The 25,348-nt window shown below is 51.7% G+C and overlaps 1 protein-coding gene across 12 annotated transcripts in view; it reads right to left on the reverse strand.

Annotated features, from left to right (window-relative positions):
• Positions 1 to 25,348, reverse strand: part of FRMD4A (FERM domain containing 4A) — a 612,832-nt gene that overhangs the window by 69,278 nt on the left and 518,206 nt on the right. For all 12 annotated transcript variants that reach the window (XM_045464721.1, XM_045464725.1, XM_045464723.1 and 9 more), the window contains one exon: positions 21,728 to 21,814. In XM_045464721.1, coding sequence (XP_045320677.1) covers positions 21,728 to 21,814 — 87 coding nt within the window. The remainder of the gene's footprint in view (positions 1 to 21,727; positions 21,815 to 25,348) is intronic.

A 25,348-nucleotide genomic window follows, 5' to 3' on the forward strand; every position in this document is an offset into this window, starting at 1 on the left:
GTCAAGCCCCTGCTGCTTCCCGCGGCACAAAGAAACTCCAGAGTCCCGCTGCCGGCGGGAGGCCGCAGCCAGCGGCCCGCGGTCACGGCCAAGGGAGAGGCCAAGTACAGTTAGGGCAGTTTTGAAAAGTGGGAGGGAGAGAGCGCCCGCCGCTGCCCTCAGGCCCTGGCGGGCACGACTCCGCTCCTTCCACCGGAGAGGAGGGGGCCCTGTTAACTAAGCAGCGGACTACAGGGTCTGGGAGTAATTAGGGCAGCACTGTTCTGGAAGGCGTTCCTTTCATCAGGAGAAAAAGTGAACGGTGGACCGTGTCACAAGAGGTTAAAGTTACGCGCACACGCATTTATATTTATGTTATTGATGCTTACATTCGATGCCTCTACTGCAGCTGCTTCTATACATTTAGAAGTTGAGTGGATTTTGCCCACAGAAGGGTAGATCAGGAATCCTGGGAGTGGCTGATTCCTCCCTGGGGTCGTCCCTTTGCCCAATGCATGGAGGCCTAGGTTTTTTAGGGTCTCACCCTCCACCTAGCGTCCTCTGAGTCTGAGCCGGGGCTCCTGATGCTCCCTGACGTGCTCACATTTTCTCCTCCTTAAAAATGTGACAGCAATTTCCCAGTGCTCCCTCAGCCCTGCCTCCCCAGACCCAGACACACCAGCTAGTCAGGGCTTGGCCAAAGGACTCCACCCCTTTGTCAGACTGGGCTGGGGGAAAAAAAAAAAAAAAAAAAAAAGGTTTCTAGAATGGCCGCATTCTTTTCTCTCCACCACCTGCACTGCCGAACTGTACCATTATTTTGTGTGCATGATAGGGAGGAGGGCCTCTCCTCTTACCACTCTTTGGTCCACAGCTCAAAGAACATGTCACTCTGAAGCCCAAGGAAAACCGTACGTCTTTTTCCCTTAGTGTCAGTTCAAGCGAGTAGAGAGACATTTCAAGGAAAGCAAGTGACCCAGAGCCCTACCTTGACTCAGACAGCTTCGCGTGAGGTCACAGAGGAAAAGGCACCCAAGTAGAGCCCATTATTCAAGTCACAGATCTGAGTCTCACTCTGCTATTGGATGCTCTGCTAACAAGCTCGGCGAAACACCTGAAGTTCCTCTCTGCCCACCCTCCCCCTGCCTTCCCGTTGTTCAACATTTATAGACATCCCGCCTGAACTTAGCCAGAGGATTCAAAAGCACCAGAACTCACAGATCCCGGACACGGACCTCCTGATCTGGAGCTAGTACACAGGACAAAGTGGCCAGGCATACACGCCTGGGGTCTGAGTGCATCTGTATGCATACGGGGGCCCCTACGTCCAAGCCGTCTGACCCTACGCAAATGACAGCATTTCCTTTAGCCTCAGTCTCCCCGTCTGTAAAATGGTAATAATCCCCCTCTAAGGTAGAGACAACAGATCCTTGGCACGGTGGTGGCACAAAGTGCTCCGTGAACTTAGACCTTAGTGAGATTCCCTTAGTGGTCTTACTTCTCCCGACTCCTGGCAAGTAACAGAGAATAACCAAGATAATTTTTTTCTTAAATTTCCTAACTCCAGAGCTGACATGGGGGCGTCAGGAAATAAAATGTGGTTATTCACGTGCTGGAAATCTTTGAGGAAGTGTACAGAATTCTCCCCCGTCTCATCCCTCTCCTCTGAAAACTGGGGCGGATGACAGACGGCAGTTCGCTAAGGGGGACCCCCGACCCCTGCACTGCACCCACCTTGGCCACGGCTGGCTTCATGCGTGCGTGATACGCGCGCACAAAGGCCCTGTGCTTGATGTGACGTTCTGCTCAGTCTCACTAGATTCTGATCAAGGGGCCCTGTAGATCGTATCGCTGGTCCCAGTCTTGAGTCCTGGCTGGTGCTCGGGCCACAGGCTCTGTCCTGGACAGCCCTTGGGGGCAACGTGCCCACTGTGCATCGGACGGGCAGACCTCCAGGGGCTTTCTCCTCTTGGTCAAGAGAAAAGAAAGCAAACTTGGTGCTTTTGAACACCCTACCCAGCCCTTTCAGTGGAAGCCCCTTTCCACTGGGTGGCAAACCCCAGAGCCGATGCTTGGAGGCTCTGGTTCCCTCCTCGCTCCCACTCCTTGAGAAGCAGAAGGCAAACAGAGCCTCCCCAGAGAGGCTTCCAGACACTGCTGTTGCGGAGGGCCTTGCCTCTGTCCATGCTGCCAACTGGCCCAAACGTAACCCTCCGGGCTTGGATGGGGTCCCTCTGTCCCCCTGCTCCTGGCACTGACCCTGGTAGCCTGGCCCCAGCATCTCTCTAGGATGTTGGACATTTGTAGACCTCTCCTAACAGGGGGCAGAGCAGAAGTTTTCCCTCAGGTCGGCTCTAAGCAGAGTGTGTGTTTGCAAACGAAACTCTGGGAAGGGAGGGTGAGAGGGAGTTGAATGAATGCAGCTTTTTTTTTAGGACCGAATCGCACTGGGACACTAGCAGGGTCCCGGGAACCGAAAAGGAGGTGCTCGTGTGGAAAGACGAGCCCGGACTTTTTCGTCTCATGCACGGCACATGGGAAGGGTTGGGGGCCAGGGTATGAGGGCAGCTAAACGTCTCCCCTGTGAATTCAGGCAGATGCTGGCCACTAGGGCCTACATCGCTTGCTGTAAATGCACCGTCCCTTCAGGGACGGCTGGGCGTTTCTGGCCCCAGGCCCCTGTGCCCCGCAGCTTCGAGGCCAGCCTGCTAAACCCTCTACGCTAAGGCTCCCGGAGTACCAGCAGCAAGCAGACAGAAGATGCTCAACCTTGCCTCCTCTTTGTCAACAGGGTGCACCGGACTCCAATGTGCTGGTTTTGGAGGCAGCCCCAGATCGTCAGTGTCACTTCAGGAGAGCCTCTCTGGCTTGGTGCAGCCATCATAACCCAGCTACCAGTGACAGCTGTCGATGTGCTTTGCAAATCCACATACAGACGCGTCACACACACGGGACGATCATTACGGCTTAGCTAGTTCCCTTAGGGTTTTGCAGGACTTCTACGGCCAATTAGGCCCACGCAGCTAATTAAAAGCTAGCATGCTGGTTTATCAATAATCAAAGGATTTATAAATTAATACATATTAAATCAAGGCCTCTCTAAGGTACCTCCTCTGGGCATCTTTCAAGTTCTACAAACATGCCTTCTTTGATCTTTTAGCATTCCCCAAGAAGAATGAGCCCGAAACTTACTTCTTGGGGAAAGGGAGGCCCAGAGAAATTAGGGGAACTGCCTCAGGCCACACAGCAAGTCAGCGAGGGAACCAGAAACCCGAGTCAAGGGCACCTGGCCCATTACTCTGTGCTCCTTTCCACACGGACCCACCAATTAGCGGGAAGAGCTTTGACTCACTAATGGCTGGTTAACTTTATGAGAATTATTTTTACAAATGAGCGGCGACGTCACTGTAAGGAGAAAGTACAAAACCAAATCTTTCTAGTTCCACACAATGGCTTTTCGTTCCCTTTCTGCTGTAAACGATAACAAGTATTACTTCTGGATTCTTCTGGTTTTCTGTACGGCGATGCCTCAGTGCTTTGAGGCTTCCAAGTAAGGACTAACCAACGACAAGAAGCATGATTAAGAACAGCATCAATAACGGGGCTTGTCCTGAAAACCAGAACTTAGAAAAACGGTCCAGAAGTGGTCGGAGACAGGATCTATCACCACGGTGGGGAAACGTGGCTGGTACTACATGTCGACTGGTCGATTTTGAGCCAGACATGGGATTCCCAAGTGACCATGGGTCCTCCACGTCCACTTTCTGGACCTCGCTATTGTAATGGGGGAAACAGGAGATGGGAAACACTAACGGGGAGCAAACACGAGTGGCTAATAAATAACCGTGGTTGAGCAAGAGGTTGCACTATACACACTTAATGAGCCGACCTGGGTAGCTGGATCCTATTAGCTGGTCTGAGGGATTCTCACATCCTGTGTATCGCTGAAGGTCAAGGCAGAAAAGGGCTGATGTCCGCCCCCATGCCATGTTCCTTGTGAGTGGGGGAAGGTACGGTGGGGACACGTGTTCACTGAGTGCCGGAACAGCACACGGGGTGGTGGGCAAGCTCTTGGAATGATGCGGAAATAAAGGCCGAACAGGAAGCTCGCTTTAGTGGCTCTGATTCTTGACGAGGACTTCAGGGAGCCTATCTTCCTCCTGTCCCTGAGGCTGAGTCACCAAGCCTCATCATGACCTCTGAGTAACTTCCTGCTGCTTCTGGGGGGGGGGGGGGGGGGGGGGGTGGGTAATATACAGAATCCCAGCAGACATCTGGTCCAGGCTCCTCCTTCCACAGATAGAGCAAACCCCGTGGAGAGAGGTCAGGGAATTGGCAGAGGTTAAACAAGTAACTGATGTTGGGACCCATCCCGTGACTGGGCTGTCCTAGGGTCTTTCTAACCTACCACGAAGGCCTGACGACGAGCGAGAACAAATTGTTGCCAAGCCAGTGGGTAAGGGAAGGACCGCTTCTTCAAAGGCCCCTGGCAACCTCAAGATCCTGTATGCTTTCCAAACACCAGCAAAGAGTGCTCTTATAAAGAGAATTAGACTCATAGCCAGGAATAATCTCCAAGCTCAGAATGAAACATACGAATTAGAAAACTCACTTCCTTGTTTCATTTCTGCAGTGTTCACCTTCTAGAAACAGGGCTGTCACTCCCAACTTCGTGGGTTGACACCATATGCCAGGATTTATTTTTTTTCTACCAGCAGTTGCATAAGCATTCAATCTATTTTCCTTGATACTTAAAGAAGAAAGAAGCAAGTCCCTGGGGCTGTGGGTCACATCTAATCCCTACCCCCTTTCCAATCTTTGAAACAGTGGGGTCTACTTTGTTTCAGTTCATCACTTTTAGGGGCAGGGACTCTGGCTTGGAAGTCAAGAGGCCTCGGTGATCATCTTGACTCTATATACCCCCCCTGCATCTTAGGCTCCTTTTTCGTAAAAAGAGGCGTGTATGCGCACGCACGGGCATTCCTACATCCTTAGGCATGTGTTGAAGGCCGGCACTGGAAATCCAAGGAGTGTCAGTCATCCTGCCCCTTGTTGGAGTTTAAAAATAAAACTGCTGGTCTTAAACACTTCCTACTTCTAGGAGACCATCCAGAATAATACTGATTAAAAGAATGGTTTTCAAAGCCACACGGTCCACCACTTACTGGTTGCACATTCCGCCAATGTAATTTCTTTGGGTCTTAGTTTCCTCATCTTTCAAATACTATGACTAACAAGCTTTTTTTTTTTTTTCCCCCATAGAGCTATTGTATTAATAGATATAAAGTGCTTAAAATGGTGCCCAGCACATGGCACTCAAAAAATAGCAGCTATCATGATGTTCTCTCCCCTCCACCATTTACACACCAGGACACCTATTAGCCCCAAGTACAGGTTACATAGTTTTTCAAATAATATGGCTACTATGGTACCATGGGCATTCTTAACAATGTTTTCTCTTCCTTGGATTTTCCCCAATGCAAGCGTAAGCCTAACCTGGGCTCTTGCCCATTGCATTTCAGTTGATGTTGGCTGTTCCCTTAGGGCTCCTTGGCTCCAATTATTAACCAGCCAATTCCCACCCAGGTCCACTGCAATTCTGACCAGAGTCAGCTCTGACCGTTCACCTACTACAATCTCTCATCTCCCAACATTAACCCTGGGAAGAAAGCATCCTACTATAATACCGCTCAGTATTACACTGAATGGGCTATGCTGGGAAGCAAATCAGACCCCCCAAAATAGGCAAGCCACGTTCACAGATCATCAGCTTACCAAGTGAAGAGGAGTACGTCCTTTGTCACCTGCACCGAAGGAGGGCTCCCTGGCATCTATTTTCTCCCCAAAGGGCCACATACCCAGCAAGGAAAACAATGGCTAATTTTTCTCAGCAGCCAGACCTAATGGAATCAAGATGTTGCTCCGGCTGGCTGCCTACTCCTTGCTGTCAGACTACACAAGCTCTAAATTGATTTGGTTAATTCAGCGACAGATGCTCAGAGCACCAGGCCTTGACCCTTTAATGGATGACCTCTCTTTAACCCATCAGAAACCTCTTAGCTTCCTTTGGCTTCAGAATCATCACTTGGGCAAAAGAGATAGAGGGTCAAGAAGTCCTTCACAGGCCCAGAGAAACAGGCCACTTTTACTCCCTCCCTCCCTCCCCCCCCCCCACTGGACTTCATTTCCTTTTATTGTTCTCCCTGGAGGGCATCTCTATTTTCTTGTGGGGACTTTGGTCTTTCTTACAGAAAGATCTTACCACGAAGTATGGCAAACGTAGGAACTTTAAAGAGAAGCTGAAAGGGTCTTTCCCTTGTCCTTGACCTCCTGAGGTAAGCTCCTCCCTCCTCAGAGTGCCTCTGAGGAATGCACAAAGGTTAGTCCTGAATGGAGAAGCTGGCCAGGCCAGCCATCTGGGTCTAGCTTTGCCTTTTTCTTTTTCTTTTTTTAAAGTAGTGAACACTGTGGTCCAGTTTTGTGCAGCTCGACCTTGCGAGCTCCAGGCTTTCCTTTACAGAAACCTTGAAGGCTGAGGGTGGGGGTCGGATGGGAGGTTGGATTAAATAGGAGGTGGGGATTCAGGAGCACATCTGTCCCAGTGAGCCCAGGGTGATCTGTCGAAGTGCTGAATTGCCATACTGCATACCCGAAACTAATACTCCCTTGTGCTACCTGCAATTAAAATGGAAACTCAAAAAAAGTGAAACAACCTTCAAGGCTCCTCACACCTGCCACGACTTACGTCCATGGGATGCTTCACAGAGGGAACTAATTGGAGACATTTGGCACATCTGGAGGGAAAATTATGATGGGCCGTTTTCACCCGGAATGGCAAGGATTTCCCTCTTTGGACCGCTGTGAAGGGTTTTTGTTTGGATTACCTTGGAGAGCAGACTTTGGGGGAAAACCTGTATTTTTCATTTTGGGGGGGGGAGGGGAAGGGTGGCAGTTATCCATCCTTTACGGCTGGTGGCTCTGTCCAGGGGCACAGCATCACCGTAACACCTCGTTTCTCTGGTGGAGGCCATCCGACTCCGAGGAAGATGAGGACAGGATGGTGAACAGGTTGGCAAGCAGTTCTCCATAGAAAAACAGGTATAGACTCCTCGCTAAAACCTGGTTTAATCAAGCTTAAAACAAAACAAAAAAACCTAACAGGACAATCCTCTACCGTAAAAAAAAAAAAAAACAAAAGAAATTAGTAAGGCAGCAAGGGTTCCTTGGGAATAACTACTTAAGAGCAGCTTGTGTAGACTTTAAAACACCTAGTGCCTCAAGAATTGGCCGGTCCCCTGGGAGCAAGGTCTCGCAGACCTGTGGTTTCTGTGGGTGCCATGGGAGAGGCCGGCCGCCTGCTGCTAGGACCTCAGGTGTGAGCTCCGGGCACTCCCGGCTCGAAGGGGCTTAGAGCTGCGGCCGATGGGCACCGGACCAGGGGGCTGGCAGCCTGCTTCTCAAGCCAGGCTGCAGCAGAGGATACTTGTGGTCTAGCGGGCTGCCCTTGCAGGGGGGACGGCAGCCAGCAGAGGTGGGGAGGCCGGGACTGCCCCACTTCAGACTGTCTGCTGGGGGGTCCGGCCCCTCCCCTGGGCGGTCATCCCTGCAGCTGGGGCCCCGCTGGACTTTGGGGACCTCTCCCTCTGGATCTTCTTGCTGGAGAGGTTTTGTTTCCGTGCCACACTGTTCCTTCCCAGAAAGAAGGGGGAAGAGAGGATGTTTCCAGAAGGACTGGTCCTATTTACAACTCTGCTTTTCTACCCTCTTCCTTGATTGGACAGGTCAGTTTGGACAACTGTAAATTTGGGGGAGTAAGGGTGGGGGAGCAGAGGAGGAAACCCATACTTGGACTCAGCAGCCTGCTGTAATCCAGGCTTTCTTCCCAGAGCTCTCCCCACCCCCAGCCTGGGCTAGTTCCCCCGGACATCCACATACGTACTTCTGCCAAGGCAATGGCCATCCTGTACTTCAACTGTTTTTTTTTTTCTGCTTAAAGGTCCTCCCTACCAGACTAGGAGCCTCCTGAAGTTACTTTCCTGGCACCTACAGCAATTCCCAGGGGGTACTAGGCACTCAACAATGATCTGCTGAGAAAAGTGCTTAGGAAGTAGGCATCATGGCAGCAAAGTTCAGAGAGGTTAAGTCACTTTCTTGAAGTCACACAGGTGATCAATGATGGGAGCTGGTATCTGAATGCTTATCCACCGCACAAAATTCAGTCAACGTCCACATCATGAAGAACCCCGGCGGCGGGGGTTAACGAGTAAATCTCTCAGCTGCAAGGGATATGGCAACAGGGAAGTGGTAGGGCCAGCCCAAGAGCCACAGCCCAGGAACCACAGCCTTCTGGCAGCCGTGGTCTGAACTAAACTCTATCCCACAGGGAACGGGGTTGGGGGAAGTCTATGGTCCCAAGCTGGAATTCTCCAGACCTGGAGGGACTCCCACAGCTCCTTCTGCCTACAAAGTGCCTCGGCTGGCTTCAGGCTCTTCGGGAGGCTTCACGCGAGGCAGGGCTCACATGGAGCCCCAGGGAGCTGGGGCTGAGGGCCTCGCCAAGCGGTTCTCTCTGGCTGGGCCGGCATTGGGTGTACCACAGGCTCACAGTTTCAGGAAGGTGAGGTTAACCTGGGTTCCCCCTTAGAATCATGCTCGTTCACGAAGACAAAATCTCCCCGAGCTCCCTCATGTGTGCCTGGCTCAGCACAAACCACCTGGTAGGTTTCCCAAGACAAAAACATGGTGACCGGAGCCGACAAGCAGGGTTTCCCAGCCTAACGCTTCCTGCTTCGGAGAAAGAAAAGGTGTCCAGACTAGCCAGTCTGTACCACGGCCCGCAGCACCCCAGCGACGGCACTCCTGATGTCCAGTGACTGTTAGCTTTGTGGCTCTTTTTGGTCCAAGAGACAAAAATAAAAATAAAAATAAAAATAAATAAGTAAATCAAAGGACAGTCCAGATGGAAAGAACTATTTATGCTTTTCATCTTCCCAACAACAAACCTGCGCTGTGAAAAGCGCCGGGGCCTCCGGCCTCCCTTCCCCTTGCTTATAAAGGGCTCACTCTCACCGGAACGCTCAAACCCTTCCTTACAGGAGCGACGTACTTATGCTTGTGGCCACTGCACACGTCCACGTGGAGACAGCCTCACAACTGGTGGTGCCACACAAGCTAATATTCAGCTGTTTTTATTCATGTCGCAACTACTTATGGGGTATCTACTGTGTGTCAGGCACTGTGCTGAGCAGCAGATCTAGGTACGTAGGTATATAAGAGAATCCATACATTTTTGTGGGGCAGGGGGCGGGCAGGCAACTACCTAAGAAAACCATGCAGTTAGGAAGTCAAAGGAAAACAGGTTCCAAGGACAAACAGAAGATAGGACATGGGTTGCCACCGTCGATAAGGTGGTTGGGGAAAGCATCGCTGAAGGGACAACTGAGTCTTTTCAGGAGGAAACTGGGGGCAAAGCCATACGCCTTATGAGGGAATAGAGCAGATGCAAAGACCCAAAGGCACCACTTGTGGGTGTGGGTTTGCTAAATGAATGCAGGAAATGTTGAAGGAAGCCTCAGAAGACAATGGGGTAGTCTTCAGCCAAAGAGGAACAAAGTCCCGATCCAGGCAACAACAGGAATGGCCTTGGCCAACCTTCTAAGTGGATGAAGCCAGACTCCAAGAACACAGATTCTAAGATTCTACTCACATGAAATGTCTGGAAGAGGCAAATCCAGAGACCGAAAGCAGGCTGAGGGTGCCCAGGGCTTGGGGGAAGAGATGGGCAGCCACCGAGAGCTCCCGGGGGGTTCTGACTGGCAAATCTTCGCCTGGGTTAACCATGAATCACAAGACGCTCTTTAGTTACAACAAACTACCTGAAAGGAGCCACTGCTTGAAAGGAGCCAGGCATCCAGGATAAAAGCCCCCTCAACACACCCCCCTAGTGGTGTTCCTTCACCCTATAAAGCATCCCTCACCCGTTGGAAGGTCCTCTGACCAGGCCCCTCCCCTCGGATCTGCTGTGTTGGCCTCTATGCATGATACCTGATCTCCCCTTGCCTGACAGCTCTGGGTGGAGGCATCTCCGGGGGAATGTTCTCCTCCGCTGCGGGGTGACCTGTAGTCTCTCCCGGAGAGGGCTGGTGAGAAATCTGGTCAGTGATCTGTTTTTTTTTTTTATGGGGTTTCACACCCCACAGCTGCAAGCATAAAGTCAAGGCTGTACTTAAAGACCTACATGTGTGCACGCACGTAGGGGCAATTCTCTCAGCTGGGGCCCCTAATGCCTATCACCGAGAAGAGCTGGGTTTTGGTTTCCAGGTGAACAAGAGGCCTGGAGAGACGGGCATCCACAGCCCCTTTGGCTCTTTGCCCTCCTAATAAAAGGCCCGAACAGGAACATTCAGCACAAGGAGGCTAAGTCTGCTGTCATCCGGGGGGAGTCCATGGGCCACATCTGATGGCAGGAACTACTTCCTAGAACGATTACAGGGATTGGTGAGGAGACTTGTAAAGCCTCATGTAGCCGTCAGAAACACCTGCTGGTGATGCTGGAAAGAACTGGGTGGTTAAATGGTCCAGCATTTCACTGGCCAGGGCTCTCTGGAGTCTCCCCAACTTGGCTCAACACAAGTTTGTGATGAGCTGTGCTCTGTGGGCAGAACCGTGTACGGAATATGAAAGTGGAAACATTGGCTGAGACCAATGGGTAGTAAGCAGACCACCCAGGAATAGAGGCCAAAAAACGGGTAAAGAACAGACTCGACGGGCCAGCACACGCCTTGCTTTGCTGCGACAGACCTGGTCGGTCTGATGTCATGGTGTGACTGCTCACGAGGGCCGTCTTCCACTGTCTGAAGCGTCCTGGTTTTGATACTAAAACCCCATGGTCACGGAAATACAAACACTCGATGATTCTACTTCCACGAAGTTCCCAGAGCCGTCCAACTCACAGAAACACGAAGCAGAACCCTGGGTCCCAGGGGCTGGGGGTGAGGGGGGAGCGTGTGTGTACGTGCAGGTGGTTGACTAGGGCGGGGACAGAGTTTCAGGCGTGAAAAAGTTCTGGAGATTGGCTGTACAACCATGTGGATATTCTTAATACCAACAAACTGGACACGGACGAATGGTTCCGGTGGTAAATTCTATGTGTGTTTTATCGCAGTTAAAACAATTAAAAAATGTTTAAGCCTCATAGTTGAGATAACCCCCAAACCCCTCACCCTCAATTGGGGTATAAAATGTCTGGCAAGGTGGAAACTGAGGCAGGATTTTAGGGGGAGAGAGAGGTGTTGTGAGCCTCCCCCCTACCTGGGGAGGGAAGTGGAGGGTGTCTGCAGCAAACTTACTGGAGACCGTGCTCACTAGGGTCAGCCTCAAGGGGACTCTGGCCTGTCTAGCTGGGCGTTTATTTGTGTGTTTTAAATACCTAATGGTTGTGTTTGACCCCTACTCTCCATGCCATCAACCTGGCGGTTGATATGGCCTCCCTTGTGCTGTCACACGTGCCCGCCCGCTTCAGGAGGACAAGAAGCCTGAGACCAGGCACTGCTGTGGGAAGTAACTGAGCCCGAGGAGAACTCACGCATCACAAAAGGGACAGGCGTGTCACGGAGGGAGAACAGCTCATCTCATCAGGCCCACCTCAGGCTCTGTCTAAAGTGGACAACAGTCAAAGACAGCTAGGGGTTCACCTGCTTAGAAATGGGCACCTTCAGCGCCTCGGTAGCTCAGTCCGCTTAGCGTCCGACTTCGGCTCAGGTCATGATCTCACGGTCCGTGAGTTCGAGCCCCGCGTCGAGCTCTGTGCTGACCGCTCAGAGCCTGGAGCCTGTTTCAGATTCTGTGTCTCCCTGTCTCTCTGACCCTCCCCCGTTCATGCTGTCTCTCCCTGCCTCAAAAATAAATAAATGTTGGGGCGCCTGGGTGGCTCGGTTGGTAAAGCCCCATGTCAGGCTCTGTGCTGACAGCTCCGAGCCTGGAGCCTGCTTCCGATTCTGTGTCTCCTTCTCTCTCTCTGCCCCTCCCCTGCTCGTGCTCTGTCTCTGTCTGTCTCTCTCTCAAAAATAAACATTAAAAATTTTTTTTTAGGGGCGCCTGGGTGGCTCAGTCCGCTGGGCGTCAGACTTTGGCTCAGGTCATGATCTCGCAGTTTGTGGGTTCAAGCCCCATGTCAGGCTCTGTGCTGCCAGCTCAGAGCCTGGATCCTGCTTCCGATTCTGTGTCTCCTCTGTCTGCCCCTCCCGTGCTCATGTTCGGTGTCTCTCCCTCTTTGTCTCTTTCTCTCTCAAAAATAAATAAACATTAAAAAAAATTTTTTTTAAATGGACATTTTCTCGCTCTACCCCTTTTTTGAGCAAATGTTCTTTGTCGTTTCTCCTTTTGTTAGTTGCTCCTTTGGGGCTTTACAATTGAGGGTGCCTCTCGTTTCACGCTCCTTAACTGTTTCTAGGTTGTCTCCACCTCAAGAGTCCTGATCGGCTGTATCAACTGCCTTGCTGCTGAGGCAACGTAGGCCCAGGGAAAGGACTTGCGGTGCAGTGCTGGAATCAGGACTGAGGGGTCATGACCATCAGACCAGATATCTTACCACTACAGATAAGGGTAGGAGGTGGGCACAGGAACGTGGCACCAAAGGGTTAGGCCAGGCCTGGAGGCTGATCCCTGAAACCAGTACCCCAGGGCCCTTCGGGTGGGATCTTCAGGGCCAAGTGCACCCCCCTCCAAGAGGTACCTCCAAGCAGATCACCCCAGGAGAGATTTGCACCTGCGTCTCCTAAAGGAATAACTACATTTCTCTCCTTCTGCCCCTCTGCAGAGAAACTGCTCTCCCATGACAGCTTCTGTCTGAGGATTATCTACCTGGATGGCACAGTGCTTTTACCTTCTGCTCCCAGACCTCCTCTTCAAAAGTGACAGTCTGACGGCAGCGTGAATATTGTGGGGACAGTTTTAACAAGAATGCCACAAGATACAGATTGGTGTCCTTGGCGTTTTGGATAACTCAGGACAAGGTTCCAGAACGGCCTTCATGGCACTTGTGGGAACGGAAGGACCTTGGGTTCCCAGATCCTACGACCAAGAAAAAAAAAATCCGTCCTCTTCACAAAGAGATACTGTTTTCTCTTCCCGGCAATTCTGGCTCTCCTGCTCAGCATAAAAGAGATGAACGATATTCGCTATGTCAAGGGCAACAGCGTTTTGAGACAGAAAATAAAACTCTGAGATGGAAACGTTCAAGATGGAGAAAATCAGACGAGGGCTCCTGGTTCCAAGTCTCCATCTCACGGACATAAAAAGAGAGGCACACGGCGAATGGGTGGCCACACAACTTCCCTGAAAATGCTGGGAGTGAGTGAATTAATAGCATCCACATTCTTTGTTGGTGGAGATTTTGAGATTTGCTGTGGACCACTGGCTTACAAAGATTTTTTTTTTTTTTTTTTTTAAATAGAGCTGCCCCAGGGGGGAGTTTGACTTTAACTCTGACGAGACTATCTTCACAACTAACCACGAGGTAGAATCACAAAGAAAGTTCCCTGTGACCTGTCTGTGGAGCAGTAGTCTGCAAACCACGTGCGGCATCCGAACCTCTTGAGGGCTTGTGAAAACAACGCGAGTCCCAACCTCTGAGGGTCTGAGTCCCCACGTCTCCAGTGGAGACGTGGAGTGTGCATTTTGGTCATGTCCCCAGGTGATGTGGATGCTGCTGGTCCACGGCCACGCTCTGAGAACCATGCCGTAAAAGCTACAGGGCTGGGGTGCCTGGAGCTCAGTGGGTTTAAGCGTCTGACTTCGGCTCAGGTCATGATCTCGCAGTTCATGAGTTCGAGCCCCGTGTCGGGCTCTGTGCTGACCGTGCAGAGCCTGCTTGGGATTCTGGCTCTCTCCTCTCTCTCTGCCCCTCTCCCGTTCATACACACTCTCTCTCAAAAATAAATATTAAAAAACAAAGAAAGCCACGGTGCCACAGGGAGCGGCCTCTCCCACTGGGGCTGTAGAACTTACCCCCTCTCCGGGAATCGCCCTCCGCTGTGGGGAGCCACCTCGCCCAAGTCCAGGACCCCTTCTCTGTGGGTCACCTACATCTAGTGATTGGTGGATGCTGGGGCTTAGCCTCCGCCCCCGGTCCCCTGGTGAGGGCTCTGATGGCCCCTCCCCAAGCTACAGAGCTTCCTCCCACTGCCTCCTAGCTCAGCTCCCCTCTCTGCGTGCTCCTTCCCCTTCCCCACCGGCCTTAATCCTGGAAGTTACTTCCTGCGGATTCTCCCCTGCTTCCCAGGGGTTTGATGTGCCACCTCCTACAGGGAACGTCACCTCCTTGGAGAGACCACTCCTGACCATCCATTCCTCCACTCTTCCTTGCTCTGACTTCTTGTCTTCCTAGAACTGAATACTCTGATGCCGTATATTGTAGACGGACTTAACACCATCTCCTCACCCTCCTCCCCGCTGGGCTGTAAGCTCCGTGAGAGCGAGGCCTCTTTGGTTCGCTGTGACATGTGTAGGGCCCAGAGCAGTGCTGGGCCCACAAGAGGCACCTCTCAAAGGGGGACCATTTTTGGGGGAGGATTTCAGACTTCACACCCTCTACTGACGTTCTAAAGCGCGGTGCTTTCTGGTGACTGCAATTCTTGTACAGGAGGAGAGCCTGGGATTCCCATTCCAGACAGAGAATTCAGCCACACCCGGTAATGGTGCTTCGGGAACAGGACGTCTCGTACTGATGTTCTGGGAAGGGCATCTCAACTTTCTTACACTGTAATTGCTTTCTTTCCCCCTTTTCCTTGGGGACTTAAAGATGCTAACTCACCCCCACCCCCATTTCCCCTCGCAGGCCCCTCTTGCTGACCCGTGGCCGGCGTCTGTCACCCACAGCCCCTGCACCACCCTTCTGGGTCTGCATGGAGGGAGACCTGTGGACTGGAGGGGGCAACCGGCGGGGGCCCTCTGACCCAACAGTGTGAAAGAGCAAAGGCGGCAAAATGCTAAGAACGCTCAGTGCATCAAGTGGGGTTCTCCCTCCACCCCCCCTGCCCCGGGGGCGGTGCACAGGGTGTGGTTTCTAAGAGGGATCCTGACAGTGGAATGAGGGAGGTGCCCACCCAGGGCCTGCCAAGGCAGAGGGCTCAGCAGCCCGACAACGAGTCAAGTGCGTCCAAACAGAAGCAGAACAGTAAGTCGGCAGGGCACTTAATGGAGTGCTTAGTACTGAATAATTGAAGCCGGCTGACTCTGCTGGGACGCAGTTCATAGTTAATGGAATATTTCCTGTAAATATCATTTTCTCTTCCTGTCTCATCATCAAAAATCTTTACTAATCTGGTGAGGTGACAGTAATGCATCAATTCCCTGAGCTAAAGCCCCTGCTTCCGAAATGCTCTCGGGAACCACAGGAAGCTACACGCCTGCCCAGGGGGACAGGGGGCAGACCACTGACTCTGGTTCCTTCTCCTAATGTCTCAGAGGGGACCCCGCAGTGCTCCTAATTGTGCGCCTAAGTGTACATAAAGGCGCCCCTAATTGCATATCAAATAAATAAGTAAATGCTGTCTGCTGAATATGTAATAAGGAGCTCACTGGCATTCCTCCCCGGGGGTGGATTTCAGTAGATGGGGGCTGGCCAGTGGGCTGCAGCCATACAGGATGATTAACAGATATTGCAGACTCTTTCTAGGGAGGTTTCTGGAATCACGTGTTTCGTACTCTTTGTCCCCTAACGCTTACAGCCTCAGCCCTCAGGAGGGATCACTTGCACCTTCTTGGCGCCCCATTCGGAAAGCCTTTTCTCCGGTAATTTACGATGGCTCCTGACGCTTCCACGGGGCCAGAGCGTCCACAGGTCTTCAGAGTGCAAACTGCAGCGGTGTGGCAGTTCCTGAGTGGCTCAGTGTGGCCCTGGTGGGAACAGAGTCCTGAGCGTGGGATCACGTCCCAACACCTCTGGTCCTCATGCTTCAGGGAAGGGACACATTGTCCCAGAGCTCCAGCTTTCGGACTTTCTCGGCTTTGCTCTAAGGAATGCAAGGTCCTCCTCTAAAAGAGAGAACCCTACGTGACAGGTTTCATCCAGCCTGAGCATCTCTGCCCGGCGTGATGCTGCTTCTGCCGGTGTTAATAACCAATGCCTCCTCAAATCTGTCGTTTAATTTTCATTCCAACGTTCCCAAGGAGGAAAGAGGAAAACCTCTTGCCTGTGCCGGTGCAGGTGTCTGAAAGCCACGGGGCAGCTGATCCGCGGCACATCACCACCCACAGTCCCTTTGCGCCGCTGGAACTCAGCTCACGTCTCTTTGGCCATAAACGCAAACTAAGATGAAACTCGAGATTCACCCCGGGTGCCCCAGTGCTGAGCCGACAAGGCTGCATTATTCCCTGAGGCCGGCAGGACGGCCACTTCGGAAATCGAGAACCTCTTACTTAGGCCAGGCAGGGCTCCCCTCGCACACAAGCACGCGCACGCCACCCTGGGATGTGGTAGCTAGGAGAAAATGGGATAGCATCATCTCGGCAGCCGCAAGATTTTATCTTCCGACTGCCGGGACCCTCCTTCCCCTCTTCTCACCAGTGCCAAACCCACAAAGTCAGACGCGTGGACGCTGCTGCTCCCGAACTCACGGGCTACGTTCTCAACTGTGCGCACAAGCTGTCCAACCACAGCGGTGGAAGCAAGACAGGTGAGCTGAGGGAGCCGAGAGGGAGGTTGCAAAGTGTGACACGGTATTTTAGTAAAAACATCTCGGGGTTCAGGAGTGGGGAGGCAGACCCAGGGTGAGAGGGAACTCGTCACTGGGTTAACGGGAGGAACGGAAGGATATGATGAGAGCTGGTGGCAGGATATTTAAGAGCTTATAACAGGGGCGCCTGAGTGGCTCAGACTGTTAAATGTCCGACTTGTGATTTTGGCTCAGGTCACGATCTCAAGGTTTGTGGGTTCAAGCCCTGCACTGGGCTCTGTGCTGACACTGCAGAGCCTGCCTGGGATTCTCTGCCTCCCTCTCTCTCTCTCTGCCCTTCCCTACTCATGCTCTCTCTTTCAAAAATAAACATTAAAAAAAATGGGGCGCCTGGGTGGCTCAGTCGGTGAAGCGTCCGACTTCAGCTCAGGTCACGATCTCACGGTCCGTGAGTTCGAGCCCCGCGTCGGGCTCTGGGCTGATGGCTCAGAGCCTGGAGCCTGCTTCTGATTCTGTGTCTCCCTCTCTCTCTGCCCCTCCCCCGTTCATGCTCTGTCTCTCTCTGTCTCAAAAATAAATAAACGTTAAAAAAAAAATAAAAAAAAAACAAACTCATATATGCAAGCAAGGGTCCATGTTCTGGGGCATGTGAATGAATTATAAATTTCTATTTTGATTTAGTTCCATTTTGATTTTTTTGAGCTTTTTTGGGGAGGTGCACACTATTTTTCTGCACATGTAGTTCTAAAACATTTCTGAAGTTGGCCTTGAGCTTCTGAACGTAGACAAAAGCCAAAACACGGTTTTCGGGTGTCCCCACGTGTGTACCTCTTCCCGACACGTGTGCCCAGAGGACAAAGAAGCTGGTTTTCTTCTGACAAACAGCAGCAGCTTCTTCTGCAAGCTGGAGCCCATCTGTTTAGAAAGTGCGGGGAGCAGGTAGGAGCGTGTGACTAGGCAAGGACCGAAACGTTTTCTCTACTCCACCTGGGAGGTAACCTGTGCTTCACATCCCCCAAAGCCACCGGGGCTTCAGAGTGCCAACCAGAATGGCAAAGTGCACCCAACCAGGCACACCCTGGAACAAGCTAGGGTCCTGCCCATTTCTGGGCAGCAATCAGCTAGGGCTCCCGGCCTTTTAATTTTTTTTTTAGTGGATCATATGGAAACGCTTGAGTGGATTCTCGCAGGACGGCTGCTGAGCGCCTCTGGCTGTGCTGATGCAGAGCCCAGGATGCCTCCAGGCCCTCCAGGGGAAACGCAGCAGGCTCACCCTGTCACTGCCTCTACTTGAATGTTGGCTTCCAGAATGCTGGTTCCATGTGACACGGCTGCTGGAACTGGGTCAGAGTGTCAGGCAGGGCCTCTGCCTGGGCTGAAGCTACAGCCGGTGCTGCAGAAGGGCCTCCAGATGAGGTGGGGGGGGAGGGGGTTCCTGAGTGGCGCTGGGGGCCCACCGCGGTGGTGCTGCGCCTGGCCCCTGAACAAGAGTAGCGGTGCTGCTGGAGGGCCGCCCTCGCGGGGAGCTGGCCCAGCCTGGCGCCTGTGCCTCGGGGCACCGCAGCTCACTGCCTCACTGCCAGATACACCTGCAGGGCCGGGCCGACCGTCCCCAAGCTCAGAAAGGAAGCCCAGATGGCCGTGCTGGTCCTCAACTCCAGCTGCACGTAGGACCGGTCTACGAGGCCTTCTAGATGGGCAACGGGAGGGTCAGAGGCGGGGGGCAGTGCAACAAGGTGACTGTGGCCCATGCATGTTCAGACAGTTTCGTGTCAGTTTCCAGTATTCGACTGAGACCAAGAATCACGGGCCTGGAGCCCTGGAGACAGACTCTGGGCACTTGACGCCTGCCCCTGCTGCCGGGCCCCAACTACGGCTCCGGCTTGGGTCAGGTTTCCCTGCAGACCTCACCCCACGTCTTTGCAGATATGGACGCTCGTCAGGCTAACGAAACGCGGGCCTCTCTTCCTGTCACGGGCCTTGCAGAGGCCCGTTCTGATTTCACGTTCAGACTGCACATTAACATCTTAGAGAGGGCTCCCCAAATCACATAAGGTTCGGGTCCCACCTCCGTCTCACAGAGAAGGTCACGCATGGTTGGGGAACGGAGGTCTGCTCACAGCGTGCCAAGGGTCTGTCCCTTTCCTCTGCCCGTTCGGTCTCTGGGTCAGTTATGCTTGGGAAATTCCTGACACTCTGGATCTCCAACCGAACCCCCAGCAGCACTCCAGATGTGCCATCACGCCTCCAACTCTGCACGTCCCACACTGCCCTCCTTACATCCTCTCACACGCCTCCCTCTGGCTGGGACGCATCTCGGATTCCCCTGCTCCGACCGCCACCCTCGCGCCTCCTACAACTGGTCAGTCCCACCTACCTTCTCACCATCTCTTCTGTGTCCCCCTCTCCACCCCTATGACTGAAGCCAAGCCTGAGGCCCCCGCCAGCTCTGGCCCAGGCTCCTGTGAGGATGCCCCGGTTTTCGACTCGGGTCCTGATTTTCTCCAGCTCCTCGTGCACACGCTACCAGAGCGATGCTTCTAAGACAGTGAGACTCCTATACGGCCTGACTCCTTTAATGCCCTCACCGACCCTCTCTTCGAGCACTTGGGAACACCAACGGCGCAATTATCACCCGCCTCGCTCCCTGAGGGGCCCGGCCAGGCCTCAGACTCATGACAAACCTCAGCACCGTCCCCTCTGCTGGGCACAGAGCAAGTACGCAACAAACGTTTTTCTGAGCGAATGAATGGTGCGCGGGGACTCCGATGGCTTGGCTTGCCCTTCAATTAGTAGGAGACTCAAGAAGCCCGACTCCGTCCTCAGAGGCCACAGAAGCATCAGTTGTTTCCAATAACAACTCAGTCTGAGTACAGCCAATACCCTGAATAAATTTACCACCTTTTAACATTTTTCTTTGGCTGACCTGCATAACACATGAGAGTAAATTCTCTCATTCAATGGCTGATCACTGCCCGCCCTCCCCCTCCCCCCGCCCGTAGCATGTACTTCTCCTGATCCTGAAGACTGCTGCGCAGTCCGACAGGGATAGTTACAATTTACGGAGCGTCTGGGACATGGTGGGTGCACCAGGGACACGGTGCCCCGATCTGTCAAGTGCTATCCCATTAATTCCGCAATCTTCATGAGTATCTCAATTAGAGAAATAAAGCAGGCGTAAGCATATTAATAAATTAAAACCTGAACGCCGATGAATGCTTGTGAGCCTGTCTTTCCGACGCGCACAGGGAAAGCAGAATTCAACTGCTGCATTTTGACAAACCCTGGTCACTCTCTGTGGTGCACATTGGCCTGGATCTTCCACCAGCATAGGTGATCAAAGGCCCGAGGGATCGTGACCAGGGTTTTGTCCAAGGATCTAGGAGGGTTCATGGCTCTTGTGAGCAGGAGAAAAAGGCCAGGCAGGTTGAAAGGAGAGGACGAGGGATGTCAAAAGAGAGAGGGAGGGAAAAGTGAATGCAAGAAGAAAAAAAAAAAAAAACAAAGAAGCTTACAAAAGGCCATGTGGAAAAGGGGCAGAGGGAAAACAGGAAGAAACAGACAGTGTGGAAGAAGCATAGACCCCGTGACCGAGGAAAACGGAGAGTAAAAATAACTCAGGGTCTAACTCATGCCTTGCAGTGTTTAAGGAGAAACCCAAGAGGTTTTGGATTTAGCCACGAAACAGTGTGCCCCTGGACAGGCAGGTTCCTACTGAATTGTCCCGAGGGAGAAGTCCCCCCTCACTGGCTCTCGATCTTTTCTTTGAACTTGACTGACTTACTGATCAATTGAGTGAAAATCCTCCCCAGCATGGGGCCATTTTTTTTTTTCCCCTATCATTTTAATAAAGAAGCTGGCTAAGGGCAGATGTTCAGCGGATAGTCTACGATAAGCTCGGATACGTAGTATGGATTTCAGTGCTGTTCATGGATAAAGAAGCTTGGAAAGCAATCTGGAATGACATAATGGACCAATACTGGTTTCTCCCTCCTAAAGCAAGTGTGGTTTTGATAGACTTTTAATATGTATTTCGGGGTTTGAACTGCAAACCGTCTCTCCATTATTCTCTGCCAGAGGATCTGAATGACAGCTCTGGCCCAGAGATATTTTTCCATTATAATTTTTCAATTTGTTCTGGTCTGAAAAATGTGTGTAAATGAAAACAGAGAAAATTCAAGCACTGTGCCCCTTTCAAACACTCTGGTTTGTATTTACAATGACTCTGCAGACCCTGTCCTGCTTCCCTTGTTTTTTGGCAGATGACCTTATTTTTTCCAGATTTCTGATCACTTCTAATATGCCATAAAACATTTACTGGATTTGCAGGAATGCCTCTAACTCTTCTTTATTTTTCACCCTGTTTTGACCTACAATTTCTTCTTTTAGCTCCCCAGCATCCAAAACAAAACAAAACAAAACAAAACAAAACAAAACAAAACAAAGCAAGGGGCGTCTGGGTGGCTCAGTCAGTTAAATGTCCGACTTCGGCTCAGGTCATGATCCCACGGCTCGTGAGCTTGAGCCCTGTGTCAGGCTCTGTGCTGACAGCTCAGAGCCTGGGGCCTGCTTCACATTCTGTGTATCCCTCTCTCTCTGCCCCTCCCCTGCTCATGCTCTTTCTTTCTCAAAAATAAACATTAAACAAAATGTTTAAAACAAACAAAACAAAAAACACAAAGAAACACATAAAGCAGCTTTGTAAAAGCTCAGATTGGCCTCAAGATTGAAGAGAGGAGTTCTCTCCCTTTCCCAAGTACACGAAGCCCCCGCCCCCCGCCCCCACTAGGAAATTAACAAATAGGACAGTCCTTCAAAGCCCTTTTGCCAATCTGCTTTGGGAGAGCTGGCCCAGTCTCCTTACCTTAAATAATTATAACAGCTCAGGTTTCCCTAGTGACCGGGAAAAAAAATATTTACCCGGGAACTCAGACTGGATTACTGTGGAGTAATTTGTATACACTCCAATTAGCTGGGGATTGGTGAACCTGGAGGCCCTGAGGCTGCATCGTGTAATATTTTTACTCACTTCTCTCTGAGAGCCGGACACCCACAGAGGAGACCATGCTTACCTTCCTCGGCTTCACTTTATCGTGGTAGTCATACTGGAAGATTCCTTTGTAGCTCAGTCCCAGCCACCACGGTATCCCCTGCTTGTCCTAGGACATCGAAAGGAGTATGGGTAAATACAGGGCCAGAGAACACACCCAGGGACGGAGAGAAGGCCTCTGGGCTCGTCCGATGACAAAGGACAACGTAAATCCCTTGAGATGGATGGAGCCCACCTCCTACTTTTCACTTAACAGACGTGCCCCCTCATCAGACTGTGCTCAGTTATGTGAACCAGTGCCTTGGAGCATGCCCTGGGGTGGGGACCCAGCTCTGTTCCCAGCCAGCAGCACGCTGCGGTGCTTCCCCCTTTCTGAGTAGGTAGCGAAGGCTTGTTCTTTGTCCTCCTTGTAAGGCTTTGGGTTTCAAGAGAATCCGAGAGATGCTGAGAATTCTCATAAAACGACCTTCTGAGCAGATAAACGGTCATCGACTGTCACAGCTAGAAGGGACCATGAACACCATGGAAGGGGACTCCTCTAAAAAACTTTTTTTTTTTTTAAGATTTAATTGTTTTTAGAGAAGTCTGAGGTTCACAGCAAAATGGAGAGGTACGTACAGAGGTTCCCCATACCCTCCCACCCCCCCACATGCAGAACCTCCTCCACTATCAACCTCCCCCACCGGAGGGGAACACTCATTACACCTTGACGAACCTACACGGATACATCATGGTTACCCCAAGTCCAGAGTTTACATTAGAGTTCATTCTCGGTGGTGAACTCTGTGAGTTTGGACAAATACATAATGATGTGTACCTACCATGATGATAATATACAGAGTGGTAGCCTCACTGCCCTAAAAATCCTCTGGACTGCCTCTTCACCCCTTCTTCTCCCCCCTCCCAGGTTCTGGAAGCCAGTTTTGCCTCTTCCAGAATGTCATCTAGTTGGAATCATACAGTATGTAGCCTTCGGCTTGGCTTCTTGCACTCGGTAACACACATTTAAGAGTCCTCCGATTTAAATTAAAAAAATTAATGTTTATTTTTGAGAGAGAGAGAGAGAGAGAGAGCGAAAAAGAGAAAGAGACAGACAGTGGGGAGTGGGGGCAGAGAGAGAAGGAGACACAGAATCCGAAGGGGGCTCCAGGCTCTGAGCTGTCAGCACAGAGCCTAAAGCGGGGCTCGAACCCACGGACCGTGAGATCACGACTTGAGCCGAAGTCGGATGCTCAACCGACTGAGCCACCCAGGCACCCCAAGATTCCTCCAATTTTAACGACCAAGAAATCAAAGCAAACGGTTGGTCCTGCTCTACTCAGGGCCCGCCCCCCAGCCCTCCAGCAGACCAATGGCAGTGCAGGGTGGGCGGGGGCCACCCTGCAGTCCTGCTCTCCTTAAAAGATCAGCTGGATCTTGTGGCTCGTGCCATCTTGGACAAAGTAGCAAAATCAAGGCCCAGACCTTCTGGGAACCGAATCAGAAACACCAAGCCCCTCTGCTCACTCCTTTAATAGAGATCCCTTGCCACCAGATTGTAAAGTGTGATCCTACATCCAAGGAGGAGGGGTCTGAGCTGTTAACTAAAGGTCCCGAAAGCTAGGAGCTGACACAGGGCATCCCCAGCAGCCTTCCCCTAGATTTGTCCTAACTGCCGCACCTGCGAATAACCGCGGACCCCATTGTCTCGACAACTCGAAATTGGCTTCACGGTTTTTAAATCCTCACGAGTTATTTGAAGGTAAGCACAAAGAGAAAAGGGCAGAGAGACACGTTTTGAATTTTTAGAAGGTTCAGGGTATGCAATTCCCTAAGATAGTCTTTTAAAGGTATAAAAAGCTCTGTCCCTGGAAAGTGTCTGTGTGTCCTACATCAGTCTCTGAGAGCGACACAGGAGGGGACTCAGTGCCGCGACAGCTTTGGGTGTCACCACACCAGAGAATACGGCAGCTGTGAAATTGGGAGGCCACCGACTGACAGTCGTTTGGGCTTGCGTGGGTACGTGTGCTCTGTCTCCACCTGAGAAGGAGAGCCCTGGCTTCAGCCTGGAGGTCCCAAGAGGTCAACACACAAGCACTTCCGGCACTCTGGAAATCACAAGGTCTGTTTCTGGTCTCTCGCAAACTGCAGAAAAGCACGTTCCTGAAGTTTTATTGTAAGGCAGAAAGCATATATGTATCAGAGGCTCCCTTACTGTCAAACTCCAGGGCTGATGAAGAGATGGGACACGGGTTTACGCAAGTAAAAGACTGGATGACGTCCCCGCGCAGAGACATCCACTCTATCCATGACAATCTCTCTCGGCAGTCTAACATCTGTCTTCCAACAGATGTCTGTCTGTCCAACAGACAGTCTTCCAACAGACTTCCGTCGGGGGGGGGGGGGGGGCCGGAGGGGTGAATTTCAGAATCTCTATTTTCAGTATGAGCGATGGAAGTGAGCTCAAATTATGAACACACAGCAGATGAGAGAGCCTAGTCCAGGGGATTTCTTGTCCCTATTCTTGGGCACAGCCCCCTTTGCTGCACGTCCCCACAGAATATTCCCACAACGGAGAGGAGTTTCTATGAAATGCGTCTTGTAACAACTATTGTTGGATCCCAAGATTTCCTTCATGGTAACCAGATGGCGAAGGGGATGTAGGCTCTACAACCCTTGCTGGCTGTGTGTGGAACGCTGGCAGCCAGCGCAGGGAATTTTGAGCCTCAGGTCATATCATAAAGTGTCCAATTTCCTTTGGGGGAGCCGACTGCCCACTGACTTCAATGGGCACATCTCAAGGTGCCACCTCATAGAGAGCTGGTCTCCACAGTGGATTCACCTTCCTCGAGTGGGACAGGAGACGCTAAAAAGGCCAGGGGATACTCCTCATGACAGACTTACAGCTCAGGCTTGAGAACTTCTGGGCAGGAATGGCTGGGACAGTTTTAAGAGTTCCATGAATGATGGAGAAGAGGGATTAAGGCTTCCCTCGGTGGGGAGAGCTTTGGTAGGACATCAGGAAGAATTTAACCATGTCAGGCTTAACCTGAGCTGACAGTCGGTTAAGCATCTGACTTGGGCCCACATCATAATCTCACAGTTCGTGAGTGGGAGCCCCGCGTTGGGCCCTGTGCTGACAGCTCGGAGCATGGAGCCTGCTTCGGATTCTGTGTCTCCCTCTCTCTCTGCTCCTCCCCCACGCTCTCTCTGTGTCTCTCAAAAATTAATAAACATTAAAAAAAAGACCTTAGCTGAGCTGCTGGGTAGGGCTGGGGTTCCCGTGTGTGCCTCATAACCAGGCTCCGCAAATACAGTTCCAACATTCATTCCCATCACGGAAGGGGGACATGCAACTACCCAATTCAATTCTCAATAAACACTTATTTAGTCAATATTTACCGAGTATCTACTATGTGCCAGGCACTGACAGGGCTCCAGGAATGAAAAAAGGAATGCAACACACTGTCCTGGCCATGAGAAGGCTGCACTTTAGCGGAAGATACAGGCCACGAAACATACAAAGTGCTGTGCGAGCCAAAATGAGTGACACAAAGATAAACGTAGCAGAGAGTACGTTCTAGTCCAAGGGAATTAAAAATACAGCTGGATGGAAACACGGGGAGAGAAACTGGGAAACGGGCAAGCGAATCTCAGGGTGGCT

Source organism: Leopardus geoffroyi, chromosome B4, assembly GCF_018350155.1.
Source record: "Leopardus geoffroyi isolate Oge1 chromosome B4, O.geoffroyi_Oge1_pat1.0, whole genome shotgun sequence".
Lineage (NCBI taxonomy): Eukaryota > Metazoa > Chordata > Mammalia > Carnivora > Felidae > Leopardus > Leopardus geoffroyi.